The 15,261-nt window shown below is 44.4% G+C and overlaps 1 protein-coding gene across 7 annotated transcripts in view; it reads right to left on the minus strand.

Annotated features, from left to right (window-relative positions):
* Positions 1 to 526: 526 nt before the first annotated feature.
* The window catches only part of RNF144B (ring finger protein 144B), a 180,572-nt gene continuing 165,837 nt past the window's right edge, over positions 527 to 15,261 (minus strand). For all 7 annotated transcript variants that reach the window (XM_058667605.1, XM_058667608.1, XM_058667598.1 and 4 more), the window contains 4 exons: positions 10,239 to 10,443; positions 7,435 to 7,579; positions 2,044 to 2,133; positions 527 to 1,058 (listed from right to left, as the gene is read on the minus strand). In XM_058667605.1, the coding sequence (XP_058523588.1) occupies positions 918 to 1,058; positions 2,044 to 2,133; positions 7,435 to 7,579; positions 10,239 to 10,443 (581 nt within the window). In that variant the 3' untranslated portion in view covers positions 527 to 917. The remainder of the gene's footprint in view (positions 1,059 to 2,043; positions 2,134 to 7,434; positions 7,580 to 10,238; positions 10,444 to 15,261) is intronic.

Consider the following 15,261-nt stretch of genomic DNA (forward strand, 5'->3'; position numbering starts at 1 on the left):
CATGGTTTTTAATATTTATGTCAGTGGTGTACTTTTAAGTCCAGTTGCAATTTTGTTGGGAACACACAGCCTGAGAAAGACCCCTTGGGATCTCTCAGGAGCATGGTAAAGCTTTGCCACTGGATGCACATTTCATAGAAAGCAATTTTGTAGACTACAGCTCCAGGCTGTAAGTGACAAGTTGGCCCTCGGGACGTTCTGCTTGCCAAGAAAGAAAAAAAACAAAATGCCTAAATTAGACCATGCTGTATCACATGCTGTAACCCATTTACTGGGGGGAAAAGACAACCCCCTGTGCACGGCAGTTTCTCCTACTGGAAGTTGAGATCACACAAGAAGAAAGCCATTGTGCCTTTGCCAGGTCACTGCGGGAACACTGGGAACGGCACACCCAGTAACACAAAGCCATCCACTCCTCGGAGAAGCAGCCTGAGAATTCCTCCTTCTGCGGTTGATCCTTCCCTTCCTGCTCTGGGTTTCCATCAGGTGTCTCAAGGTGGTCAAATCAGCACAGAAGAGACTGGGATTTCTATGACCGCATACGTCGCCAAGCACAACACATTTATTACATCAAATGTTCACTCAGGCTCCTTGAACTTGGCTGGAAGTTGAACAGCTCGGGAGGATTCTTTGGATGAGAAAATGATGATGTGTGCATTCTTCTCAAGCAACCCCAGAGTGTCCAACCTGCTCCATAGACACAGCCTGGAATGCAGAGCCTGGTTCTTGTCACACCCAGGACTTGGCTTTTCTCAATGTCGAAGGCTGGCAGGCAAGTTCAAAGTCTGGACACAGAGGCACTTCCAAAGTTTGGCAAGGAGAAGGAGGCAAGGCCACCAAAGGGGGCTGTAACACCCTGTGCTGTCTCTTAGAACCCAGACATCTGTGGCACATGGACGGCAAAAGGGAGGGAATCCTTAAGTGGTGGCCGGATCATGCTTTTTCTTCTTGCCCCGACAGGACTTGCAGACACAGCAGATTATACACGGGGAGGCCAGGAGTAACAACGGGGAAGTCACCAAGGCAATGATGCCCAATCCTACAAGAATCCCCACCACCTGGAAACGTAAAAGAAAAGCATGGTTGGACAGTTACATCTTGTTGCATGTGTATTTAGTCCGAGGGCACCATCTGCTATGGAGTGACTGACTTGGTGCCCTCCAAATTCACAGGCGGAAACCTTCATCCCCGAGGTAATTTTGGAGCTGGAAGTTAATTGGGCTCTAAGAATAGAGTCCTCATGGTGTGTTTAGTGACCCTATAGGAAGAGATGTGAGATGCCTGTTCCCTTTTTCCATGCTCTCTGTTAAGAGAGGACACAGCCAGAAAATGGCCTCTGCAAAGCAGGAATACAACACTGACCAGAATCAAACATGTTAGCCCCCTACACCTCACACTTCCCAGACTCAGGCACACAACGCAGTTGTATTTACAAGGCTCTTTTAAGCAGCATCCACCACTGGTCTAAAATAGATACAAAGCAGGGAGATACCAAAATCGAAATGAAGGGTGACCACAAACCAGCTAAACTCCAGCTCTGTCTGAAACCCAGTTTAATCATGAACTGTTGCTATTGGCATGTTCTCTGTCTGAACTGTCTCTACAGTCTCAAGGGACTGAAAACTGATTGCTGGGTTATTAGCACGACCTCCCTGGAAAGGGCTGTGGCCTTTCAGAGATATAAAAATAAACCATGACTCTTTTGAGCCTGCCGCACAAACACCACAATGGTAGGTACAGAGGGCTCCAAGGCCCAGGGGGGCTCACGGGCTGCGAGAGCACCGCCCTCCTCACAAGTGTCCAGCAGGAAAAGCAGGCATGCACTCATACTGTAGGTCACCAGTATTTGCTTGACCTTCTGGGGTCTCTGACCCTCCACTTGTCTTCAACAAGATGGTCACTCTGGATTAACTGTGGCAGCTGCCCCACTGCTTTTCCCTACACTGCCCCCAGAACTCGCAGAACCTCCCAGACTGGCATGGGCGGATACTTGAGCCATCGCACACCCTCCTTGACTTGGGATGTTTCCAAGGTCAGGGTTACCTGTGTTCGGTTCCACATCACCGATGCTCTCGAGTGACCGAGTTTATTCCTGCAGGGTCCTTTGTCATAATGCCTGAGGAAAATGTCATTCTGAAAAACAGAATGGTTTCCATCAACATGCGGTTTTGAACTGGGAGATCGCTACAAAGGACATCAGGTCACCTAAAGGAAAAAAAGTCTCTCTGCAAGATGGTAATGACACTAGGAACGTCAAGTTCAGATTTCAAAAAACATTTTTAAAATTTGTGCTTTATTTTATTTGAAAGGCAAAGAAAGAGAGAGATCTGTCTTCCATCTACTGGTTCACTCCCAAATGGCTGCAACAGCCATGACTGGCCCAGGTCAAGGGCAAGAGTCAGGAGCTTCATCTTGGTTTCCCACACGGGTACAGGGGTCCAAGCACTTGAGCCATTTTCTGTTGCTTTGCCAGACACAGTAGAAGGCAACTGGACTCGAACTGGTGTCCATATAGGATACTGGTGCTGCTTAACCCACAAGGCAACAATGCCAGCCCTAAACCCATAATCTATAGGCTATTTTAATAATGTTGTAAGTCACTGAATGAAAACAGATTGTAACCAATGAGAAACTTGATTTATTCTACAAGAGATTAATGATCTGATTATCTTAGAAAGCTAATGCAGGCTCCAACAGGGTGTAATATGGTATGGCAAGGTCCTGAGCAATAGGTTATGGTGAGAGAAATAACAGCTGAAGGAAGAAGAGGAGAGCAGAGTTGGGGAATACTAAGAGGACAGCTAGAGAGTAACGAAAAGAAACCACAGCTGAGAGTAAAGATGCTGGGCAGAGAGCAGGCGGTGTTGTCGAGAGAAACAACAATGCAGAGGTAGCTTCTGTTTGTACAGGTTGAGCTTAGGAGACAGTTGAGAGCCTCCAGACAGTCCTTCCCAAAAGGTAGCTCATTCTACAGATTGTACACCCCGGAAGCTGACAAAAAAACTTGGGCTTCGGCGCTCATGAGGTAGAAGAAACCAGAGATGCAAAGGAGATCATCCGGGAGCAGGTGTGGCTAGAGAAGCCAAGAATTTATCAAACATTCAAGAATGGGTTGGCGAAGACTTCACAAGAGACCCAAGTTGTGTCCAGGGAGGCAGAAGGAAACTCAGCAGAGGTCACCTGCTGGACATGGAGGAGACCAAGACGTCAGATGCAGCAGAAGCACAAGGCAAGGCAGGACAGAAGCCTGGGCTGGTATCACTCAGATTCTGGTGATAACGCAGTCACGATGTGACAGGACAGGGTGGCAATATGACTGCACCGTGGTGATTAGCAGGTGAGCGGATGCCGACAGGATGACAAGGATTCTCTGAAGCCTGGCTTCCAAATGAGCAAGAAAAATAGAGGGGCAGGAGGGAGAAGAGGCAGGCTGGAGAACAACCTGCTCCTTTGACTCTCTGACTCCTCTTAAATGGTGCAGAGATGAACCTGTGGATATGTTGAGAGAACCAGAATTAAAGTCGTGGGTAAGAAACAGAAGCACTGATGGGAAGAGTCATGAGGCTACAAGTGGGGAACAGAACTCCAAAGACAAAGAGTAACACTCTGCCATCATGGTCCGCAGGGCTGAGGATCAAGGCAGAAACCAGCTCGACACCTTAGTGACACTCCAAATCTTGCTATCTTGGGCTTGGCTTTTAGACATCACCCCATGCTTCCCATGTCCCTATAGAGATCAATACCACTCCATGACATCGAACTCTCGCCAATGGACCAAGAGCATCATCAAGAAGTCGGTGGCCCTGATGAAAACAAACAGGACGGCATCTGATTCAACAGTGAGGAGAGAGACGCTTCAGTGTTTGATCTCTGTGTCTCCACATGTTGAACATCTGCACCATTTCATCGGCACAGCTGGAGAACAGTGTGTTCCCAGCAGCACTGGCCACCAGGCATACTTCAGCCATGGGATGCAGACGTGGAATGTACAATGACTCTCATAGACTTGGCCTGCACGTGGATATGAACCCAATTAACACTCTGTTTAAACCTGAACGAAAACAATCAAGATTCCTTTTTTTTTTTTTAATGCATGTGCGCTGCACACTCTGAAATCTTTATCCAGAATATTACTCACTTAGAATGATGGTAGCTCTTAAATATCAAAGCTGTTAGTCAGAGGGCTTGGGAAAATCTCCAAAATCGTTTTTTTTTTTTTAAAGATTTATTTATTTTTATTACAAAGTCAGATATACAGAGAGGAGGAGAAACAGAGAGGAAGATCTTCCATCCGATGATTCACTCCCCAAGTGAGCCGCAATGGCTGGTACTGTGCCGATCCGAAGCCGGGAACCTGGAACCTCTTCCGGGTCTCCCATGCGGGTGCAGGCTCCCAAAGCTTTGGTCGTCCTCGACTGCCTTCCCAGGCCACAAGCAGAGAGCTGGATGGGAAGTGGAGCTGCCGGGATTAGAACCGGCGCCCATATGGGATCCCGGGGCGTTCAAGGCGAGGACTTTAGCCGCTAGGCCACGCCACCCGGCTCCAAAATCGTTTTTTAAAATTTCTTATTAGAGGGCCCGGCGTGGTGACCTAGCAGTTAAAGACCTCACCTTGAACATGCCCAGACCCCATATGGGCACCGGTTATAATCCCAGCTCCCTGCTTGTAGCCTAAGAAAGCAATCGAGGACAGCCCAAAACCTTGGGACCCTGCACCCACGTGGGAGACCCAGGGGAGGTTCCTGGCTCCTGGCTTCGGATCGGTGCAGCACTGGCCATTCTAGTCACTTGGAGAGTGAATCACTGGACGGAAGATCTTCGTCTCTGTTTCTCCTCCTCTCTATATATCTGACTTTACAATAAAAATAAATAAATCTTTAAAAAAAATTTTTTATTATTTATTATTTTTAATTCATTAATTACATTGTATTATGTGACACAGTTTCATAGGTACTTGGGTTCTCCCCACCCCTCCCCAAACCCTCCCACCATGGTGGATTCCTCCACCTTGTTGCATAACCACAGCTCAAGTTCAGTTCAGATTCCCCCATTGCAAGCATATACCAAACATAGAGTCCAGCATCTTATTGTCCAGTCAAGTTCAACGGCTTCTTCGGTATACCCTCTCTGGTCTGAAGACAGAGCCAGCAGAGTATCATCCCAGTCAATTGAAAGCTCCAACATACCATCAGCAAAAATTTACATCATTATGGAATTAATTGACATAGTAATGAGTAACCAATATGTTAAAAGTAAATGCGAGTTCCTAGCCACCTTCTGTGACCACCTCACTTACATTTCAATTTTAGTTTATACACAACATATAACATTCATATTTTTTTTATTTGAGTTACAGGAAAAAAGAGACATAGATCTTCCACCCGTTGGTTCACTTCCCACATGGCCACATTGGCCAGAGACAAGCCAGGAACCAGGAGCTTCTTCCTGGTCTCCCACATGGGTATATGGGCCCAGGCACTTGGGCCTTCCTCTAATGCTTCCTCAGGCCACAAACAGGGAACTGGATCGGAAGTAGAGCAATCGGGATGTGAAATGAAATCCATATGGGATGCTGGCACCACAGGGAAAGGCTTGGCATCCTCCTATTCCATAACATTGGCCTCCAAAATAATTTTAAAGGAGAAATATTTCTTTCAACCGGGGTTGCTATATATTTTTTTAAAGATAAATTTTCTTTTCCCTACTTGATAGTTCTCCTTGAAAGACTGTCATTAAAATTCTTGTTATTTGCTGTGCTGTTTATCTGAAACACACACACACACACACACACAGAATCTCCCAACCATTGGCCTACTGCTCAGATATCAGTAACAGATGGGTCTGGGCTAAGACAAAGCCCAGGAGTCAGAAACTCAATCCAGGTCTTCCACTTGGATGGCAGGGACCCCAGTACTTGAGCCATCACCTGCTGCCTGCTAGGGTTCACATTAGCGGACAACTGGAACCAGGAGCAGATACAGGAGCTGAATATAGGTATCCCAATAGAGGATTCCGGTGTTTCAAGCATCATCTTAACTGCTACACTAAACAACGGCTCCTGATTACAATTCCTTTTCCAATCATGTATCATACACTGCATAATAAAGCAGAAGAGTATCACATAATACAATGTAATTAATGAATTAAAAATAATAAATAATTAAAAATAATAATAATAAAGTAGAAGAAAGCAGCGCCAAACATAAAAGAGACATAAAAGAAAACAGGAGTGCTAGTTACCCGATTTGATTAAATTATACTACATATGTTGAAATGTTGCAGTGTACCCCCAAAAATGTACAAGTATTTCACGTCAACAAAAAAATCTTAGAAAGTAAAATCAAACATTTTACAAAGATTCTTATTCATAGGTACCATCCTAAACATCCAGCATGAAGAGTAAAAGGAAATAATAATTAGGCCAACTGCTTGATCTTCAAGGGAACAATTCGCAGTCATGCCAGTGAATGCATTAAAAAAAAAACAAACAAAACACTATTGATCCGAACAGTTATTTTCCTTAAATTATACAAGAGGAAAACCACCCAACTGTAATGGAGAAAACAATGATAACCTCCACCCCCATGCTTACGAAGTGGTTCCCAAACCTGCAAATAGTTCATGTACATAGCAAAAGAGATTTGATGACTATCCTACACCATGCAAATGGCCCAAGCTCAGGAGGGGTGTGTTCAAAGGCAGAAAATCCTTTCTTTTCCCCCTAGGTCACAGAGAATAATGATCATGGAAAAAGTGTCAGAGAGACATGATGTTGTTGGCACTGAAGATGGAGCAAGGGGATCACAGCCAAGGAACGTGGGCAGCCTAGAAGGGACAGAAAGGCAAGGACACACTCTTCCCAGGGCTTCCAGAAAGACATGCGTTCCTACCCACAGCGTGAGGCTTTTGTAGGACCTGCAATGCACAGAAGTGTAAGGTAACAGATCTGTGCTGTTTAGAGCCATGGAGTCTGTGATAATTTGCTAGAATGGCAATATTATTCTCCAATCGTCCATAAAGGTATGGGACAGTATCTCTCACAATGGAAAAAGCCCTTGCAACAAAAGCTTGCCTTTAAAGCCCAAATGATATGCCTAAGTTAATCAAAAAGAACTTTATAAAAATCTAGAGTAGCAGACTTACAAGAAAAGAAGTGCAAGCCCCTAGCCATAAAGCAATGTCGAAGAACTGCTGTCCTTACTTGATCGATATGCATTCTTTATGTGTACTACAATCCCATACAGTTACCCACGAATATGTACAGTTCTTAATAAAACAATTCAAAACAATTACTTATCATGAAGAAAAACAAATCCCTTTTGCAGGACGAAAATAAGCTGAGTATTTGAAAAGGGAAACCTGTGGGATGGCACCTGTGGCGCAGGTACAGAACCGGAAGGACCAGGTGAGGCAGCCCTGGCAGGTGCAACTTACATCCAGGTTCTGGAGGCAGTACCAGCAAAAGGTGTGCTTGCAGTTCTTGCACATCATCTGAGCACAGCCTTCGTTGCGTTCGATATAAACCCGGCAGACTGGGCATTGCTTAATGGGGGCCTCCACGTCTGTTCCAAAGAGGGCTCTGCAAAACAAAATGGGTGAGAAATTGCGATCCGTTGACAATCATCAACTGAACCCCCAGGGTTCCTGGTAGTCATGAATGAACCCTCAGGTATCAGGGCTTACACCCAGGAAATGAAAGATTAATTTGGCAATGGCATGCATTAAATCAACGGTGGAAAGTACAGTGATGTAATCTTTTTCACAGCTGAAATAAATACATTTTCTTTGCTGTTTCGAGTTATCCAGACATCTAATAATCTGTGTGTCCTATTTTTTACCCTCAACCTTTGCTTTGGAAGTGAAGCCTCTCATCCAATCCTTCTCCCCTCCCTTCTAATCAAGCCATCACTGGATTGCTCTGGAGCCTGGTAGAGTGTTAAAATGTCCCCACTGCTATTCACTTATGTGCTTCCTTGGAAAACTGAATGTGACTGTTTGAAAGCTGGTAAACTTACTCCCTTACTGTAGGTATAGCACTGCAAACCTTACACTTTTTCTTTTGCTGTGTCCTCTGAGACCAGAAATCTATACATACCTATACATTCTATCTATGTACACGTATATTGGCTCCTCCCGTGTGTGGTTTCTATCGGAGGTTGTCTGTTCTCTGGTCAAGGTGAACTTTCATTGGAGTTTATTCTTTTCCCTTTCTGTACAAATAGCCTAATTTTGTGTATTCAGGTGGCCGATATCTATCATGAGACTTTGAGATGACAAAATATAAAATAAAAACCCTTATCAACAAAAAAAAAAAAAAAAAAAAAAAAGATTGTCTTAAAGAGTCAGTTGTACAACAAAGATGCTAGCATGGGATCCAATTGGGGCTTAGATCATGCACATTAAACACATGAGAGTCTGAATAACTAACTCCACAACATAAATGTTCAATGCTGTTGAAAAGACCTGCTCCAAACAGGTGAACAGGCTGGTACAGGCTCACGGCCCAAAGGACACAGGAAATGAGAGGTGGCATACATTGGGGCGGGCATCCAGGGCCTGGGTTACACATTAGCCACAGTTTATCAACAGGCCCACCCAGCACACAGCAACACTGGATTCTCAAAGTATCAAAACTGATTGGACTTGGTGCTGGCAGCAACTCTAAATAGTAGTGGGATGCTGCTTTTTTTGTTAAGATTTTTTTTTTATTTGAAAGTCAGATATACAGAGAAGAGGAGATACAGACAGGAAGATCTGTCCATTGATTCACTCTCCAAGCGGCTGCAACGGCCAGAGCTGCGCAGACCTGAAGCCAGGAGCCAGGCACCTCTTCCAAGTCTCCCATGCGGGTGCAGGGTCCCAAAGCCTTGGGCCGTTCTTGACTGCTTTCTCAGGCCACAAGCAGAGAGCTAGATGAGAAACGGTGCTCCCAGGATACGAACCAGCGCCTATACGGGATCCCAGCGTGTGCAATGCAAGGACTTCAGCATCTAGGCTACCGCACGGTGCCCAACAATGCCTATTTCAATCCATTATTTTTTCCTTCCCAAATGAGAAAACTGAATGACCTACAGAAGCTGAATGAATTACATGAGGACACTCAGACACCAGAGGCCAATGTCAGAATGCAGCTCCTCTCTGAGTTCTGCATGTTCCCCTCTGACTCCCAGGAAGCCGACTGCTATGGCAGTGAAAATGCCAAAAGCCCTGGCTTGGGCCCTGCTGAGGGGGTGCAGGCTCCCTGTGTGTATCAGACCTCCTGTTCTTTGCACTTGGAGAGAGATTCACAAACAGCCTCCCAGCCGGGTAGCATTACTATTTCTGAAGACTGCTCTCCACTCTTACAGGCATGGAGTGATGAGACCAACTGGACCGTGACATTGGAATTCTGTTCCTGCTGAGGCAGGACAGCCACAGCCTAAAGCAAAGCAAGGGACTGAACATAAAGTTCCCTCGCTCTTGGCCCTGCTGCTGCTCAAACTCTGGGTACTGAAAGACACAGGTTTAATTGCTTCTCTTCATAAGGAATTCGCGGCCTTGGCCCCACCAGTCCAGGGCACAGACAACAGGAAAACCTCTCCTTGGGATCAAAGCCTCTTTTTCTACAACAGCACACTAGTTTCTTTTGCTATGATGAGCACACCTCACGGGACGGCAATTTAGTCAAGGCAGAAAATTAATTCAAGAAAAATATGTCTAAAATTCTTGGGGAAAGGGAACTAAAAGATAAATGTATTTGGGAATTAAAAAAAAAAGGCTGAAATCCATGCATTGGAATGGTATTCAAAACATTTGTGCAGAATGCATATTATGACAAAACTATGCATACTTTCATAAAAAAAAGACATGCATTATTTTTACACCAGAATACTCACCTTTTAATTCCATTTTTCATGGACTCTGAAGGACCAATATTTGCAGGCCTGTAATAAATAGCTATGAACAAGCCCTTTCTGCTGAGGAGCCAGTGAAACATGGAACTTCCCTACCTAAAGAACAAGCAGAACTTCTATAGTATATGGAAGACTCTCCTGGGGCTATATTAATAACTAAGATCCCTTTTAGAAATGCATTTTTTTTTTTTTAGTAATGCTTTGTTAGCAACTTACCGATTCTGACACACTTCTCCACTTACCATCTCCAAGCACCATCACAGGGCAACTCCTTCCCCAAGCAACACATGCTGGGTTTCTAAGCACACTAGTGACAAAAAAGAGAGACAAAATTCTCTTTCTTACCCGTGCTCTGCTGGCAGGACAACAGGTTGGTTGTCTCTACAGGCAACATCTGCGTGCCAAGCATCCTTGCAACATGAGCAGAATTTCAGATGGCAGGAAGGGCATTCCACCAGCACAGGCTGATCTGGGTCACTGGATACAACAGGGCACACAGTCTGACAGTCTGCAACAGGGCACCATGTCCGGTAGGGGTCCAAGTGAACTTCTGTAGCAGAAAGAAAGAAAATGTGGTCTGTCATTTAAGTTTGGGACTTCCTACCTCTTCATTTACTCTCTTGTATAGATGAACACGAGTGGCAGTACAATACGATCATGGACAATGATCACGGTAGAATGGATCTAAGTCTACAGTCCACAAGGTTACTCAGTCCCGGCATTTTCTCAGAGCAGGTACTAAAAGAATAGATCACCACTGCTTTCATGAACAGGCAAGAAGCAGCTTGTGGCCTGGGAAAGCAGTGGAGGATGGCTCAAAGCCTTGGGACCCTGCACCCATGTGGGAGACCCGGAAGAGCCTCCCGGCTTCGGATCAACTCAGCTCCAGCCGTGAATCAGTGAATTAAAGATCTTTCTTTCTGTCACTCCTTCTCTCTGTAAATCTGCCTTTCCAATAAAAATAAAGAAAAACAACCTCACTTTTATATTGGCTTGTCTTAACTGGGGGGTGGCAGGAGGGTCACAGAATCAGCATCTTGTTAACGGCTGTTCTTCATTCATCAGGGAGACAGACTTTCGATTGTAGGCAAAGGTGGCTTCTTGTTTTCTTTTTAGCAACTTACTTGATAGAGCTGTGGGATGTCATTATTGATTTGAAGTGGTAAAGTTCTGGGTTTTTCAAAAAGCCTAAATGTACCTTAGTGCCAACAAATGATTTATAACACAGACACTAATAATACGATCTTGAAATGCTTTGCATTGGGATCTGTTGGTTTCTCTCTTCTAGTGCGCTCATCAACAAGGCGTATGCACATTGAAATCACCCAGTCTCAGTCCCCGTGTGGGCTGCAAGTTAGGACCCGCATTAGACCAAAAATCCCTACCCACCTCTACAGAGCAACTCAACTACAGAAAGATGTTAACTTTACAAAACATGGAACTTTACATACAGCCAACAAAAAACCTTACAAAGTGTTGCTTCGAAAGGAAATAATGGAAATATCTTCCAGAAGTCCTCTTGGGTTCTATTGCCACAATAGCCTCCTATCAGATTTCTTTGATACCATGTCATCCCACTAGGATCAACTCTTCCTGTGGCAGCCAGACCGATTTTCTAATGGTGGAAGTCACATCAAATAACTTGTCCAGTGACTTAGGTCTCACTGTCATCTATGTGATCAGGCTCTTGATCGCTACTTCCAATTAAGCCCTGAGACTCTCACTTCACTCCATCACAAAAGCCTCTTTACTATCTTCCAAATAGATTCTAGGCTTATTCCTGCTCTCAGCTTATGGGAGTTCTCAGTTTCACTCTTTCTCTGGCTCTTGAATTAAAAAAAAAAAATTCTAAGATAAAAAATAAGATTTTAAAAATAGAAACATTCTGGAGAATTAGGATAGCTCTGAGTTGTAAAGGACCAGGTGTGATTCAAATGGATGTCAAATGGATTCTGTTGAAAACAGATCAAAGACGGACGGGGTTCCTCTGACACCATTTCCATCAAATAGGTAGGGTTTTCTTTTCATTCTGATATATATTCTCTCAACTAACAAGAGTGAGGTGAAAACTGTCAAAAAAAGAAGACATCCTACAAATTCTTATGATTATGGGAAACACAATGACACCAAGCTAATTTAATTATCTGTGGGAATAAATCAAATTGTTTTAACTTTTATGACCCATTGAATTTTTAATTATGGCAAAGTTAATTTGTTTTCTGATCTCTCAAAGAACAAAGGTCATCCGTAGATCATGAAAACGCAATTAAACTGATCAGAATTAACATCTGCTACAGTAAATGCAGCCAAAACAGAAGTAGCCAGAGACAGTGATCTCAAGGTAGCCGAAGAGATCCAGAGAATTTCAAACTTTGAAAAAATCTTTTGAGATGATCTAATGGGATGCTCTTCTATCGCTGACCCACAGAAGTGCTTCCCATCCAGCCCCCTGCTAACGGCCTGGGAAAAGCAGCGGGGAATGGCCCATGGCTTTGGGCCCCTGCACTCATGTGGGAGACCCAGATGAAGTTCCTGGCTCCTGGCTTCAGTTTGGCCCAGCCCCAGCCCTTGTGGGAGTAACCAGCCCTTGTGGGAGTAACCAGCACTTACATGATCTCTCTCTCTCGCTCTCTCTCTGTCCCTCTCTCCCTCGCTCTCTGTAACTCTCCCTTTCAAATAAATAAATAAATCTTTAAAAACATAAAAATAAAAAAATATTTGATTGGTGATGAAAAGGAAACAGACAGGATATTATTGTTTCATATGAACAGTCCAAGGGATGATTAAGATTGTGGAATATCCTTGGATCTTTTTAGAAAACAATGGAAAAGGTAAAACTCAATGGTGGCAATTATACATAATAATAATTTTTAAAATGACAATAGTAACTTGCAAAGTCCACTCTATGACAGATGCATAATATTTACTTATTCATTCTGTTTACAATCTTTATTATTTTTTATTGGAAAGGCAGATATACAGAGAGAAGAGACAGATTTTTCCATCTACTGGTTTGCTCCTCAAGTAGTCGCAGCAGCTGGAGCTGAGCTGATCTGAAGACAGGAACCAGGAGTTCTTCTGGGTCTCCCATGTGGGTGCAGGGTCTCAAGGCTTTGGGCCATCCTCCACTGATTTCCCAGGCCACAAGCAGGGAGCTGGATGGGAAGCAGGGCTGCCAGGATTAGAAACAGCACCCATATGGGATCCTGGCACGTGCAAGGTGAGGACTTTAGGTGCTAGGCTACCGCACCTGGTCCCATTTATTCATTCTTTACAATAACTGTAGGATGATGATTCCATCATTATTTCCATTTTTTAGATGAGAAAACAGAAGCCCACACAGGAAGAGGTCAACATTTACCTGGTCCTTTTCAGAAACTTCACCTGCCGCTCAGTGAAAGTTTTATCTCACAGATACTTTAAAACATCTAGTTGTGACTATTTTGTACTTATAAGTGAGCAACAAGAGACTATCGCATGGCAAACAGGAAGCTTAAGCCGAGGGAAACGTGTTATCTCGAAAAAGCACAGCTTAGGAAGGAAACCCTGGACTTAGTCATACAGTTACCACAAAACACCAAAAAGTAGGCTAAAAAAGCAAACACACACACGCGCGCACACACACACACACACACACACACACACATTCACTCTATAAAAAAATGGGCTTGTGATCGGAGACTATGAGAAGGAAGATGACTAATGAGAGATAGGAATTAAAAATAAAGCTGAGCAGATGATAAACTCATTAAGCATCATAGACTTTTTTTTAAAAGGGGAAACACTGCAAGAAACAAAATAACCAGACAGGGAACACTGAGGAAATTACACCTTAATGATCAGATACAGAAGACAGTGTGGGAGCATTTCATCAAGGACATTAAAAGAGCAAGATGAAAGTCAAGAAGCAACATCCAAATGTGAAGACGGTGAGTCTTTAAATCAGTGAAGGAACCAGCACAGTGGCGTAACAGGCTTATCTTCCACCTGCAGTGCCAGCATCCCATACGGGCACCAGTTTGTGCCCCAGTCGCCCCATTTCTGATCCAGCTCCCTGCTAAAAGCCTGGGAGAACAGCGGAGGCTTGCCCAAGGCCTTGGGTTCCTACACGCACATGGGAGACCCGGAAGAAGCTCCTGGCTTCTGGCTTCAAATCCACTCAGCGCTGGCTATTGCAGCCATTTGGGGAGTGAACCAACAGATGGAAGGTCTCTCTCTTTCTCTGTCTCCATCCCACTGCTCCGTAACTCTGACTTTTAAGCAAAAATAAATAAATTTTAAATTCCACTTAAGATGTCTACATCCCAAATCAGAATGCTTAGGTTGGAGTCCAAGCTTGGCTCCTGATTCAACTTCCTGTTAATATGCACTTTGTGGGGCAGCAAGTGAGAGTTCAAGTACCTGGGTTCTGGCAACCCACAAGGAAGAAACAGACCAAGTTCCCAGCTCCCAGATTTGGCCTGTTCCACCTATACGCACTGTAACTGGGAAGCGCATCAGTAGATAGGAGTCTTGTCTGTCTCTCCACTGTTGAAAGGAAGAAGTAAATTGTTTATAGAAAGCTTATCAGGCAGACTGAGTAAATGTGCTTCCAAAGGCAAATAGAACTACAGCTTGAAGAAGCATATGGTTATGGGATACTCAGTACATAAAAATGCATATTGAACGCATGAGTGAATACAGTGGATGGACAGACAACAATGACGAAACAAATTCCTCTTTTACTTCATTTAAAAACCTATTTGAGGGCCCGGCGGCGTGGCCTAGCGGCTAAAGTCCTCGCCTTGAACGCCCCGGGATCCCATATGGGCGCCGGTTCTAATCCCGGCAGCTCCACTTCCCATCCAGCTCCCTGCTTGTGGCCTGGGAAAGCAGTTGAGGACGGCCCAAGGCTTTGGGACCCTGCACCCGTGTGGGAGACCTGGAAGAGGTTCCTGGTTCCCGGCATCGGATCGGCACAGCACCGGCCCGTTGCGGTTCACTTGGGGAGTGAAACATCGGATGGAAGATCTTCCTCTCTGTATATCCGGCTTTCCAATAATAATAATAATAAAAAACAGAAAAAAAAAAACTATTTGAAAGGCAGAGACAGAGAGCTAGACAAAGAAAAATCTGTTGGTTCAACTCCTCAAAGGTCCCAGCCATTGGAGCCATCATCTGCTCACCAGGTTGCCCATTAGCAAGAAGCTGGAATTGGAAGTGGACCTGGAACTCAAATCTAGGCACTATAAGGCCTGCAGGCAACACAACCAACCAAGGTCTTCATCTCGACACCAAATGTGTGCTCCTACTCTATTTCTCTTTGTGAAGAACAATTTCCCACTTAATCTTTTGGTTTCTCACCTCCACCTACAAATAGCCAATAACA

This window comes from Ochotona princeps, chromosome 1 (assembly GCF_030435755.1).
Source record: "Ochotona princeps isolate mOchPri1 chromosome 1, mOchPri1.hap1, whole genome shotgun sequence".
In the NCBI taxonomy this organism is placed as follows: Eukaryota; Metazoa; Chordata; class Mammalia; order Lagomorpha; family Ochotonidae; genus Ochotona; species Ochotona princeps.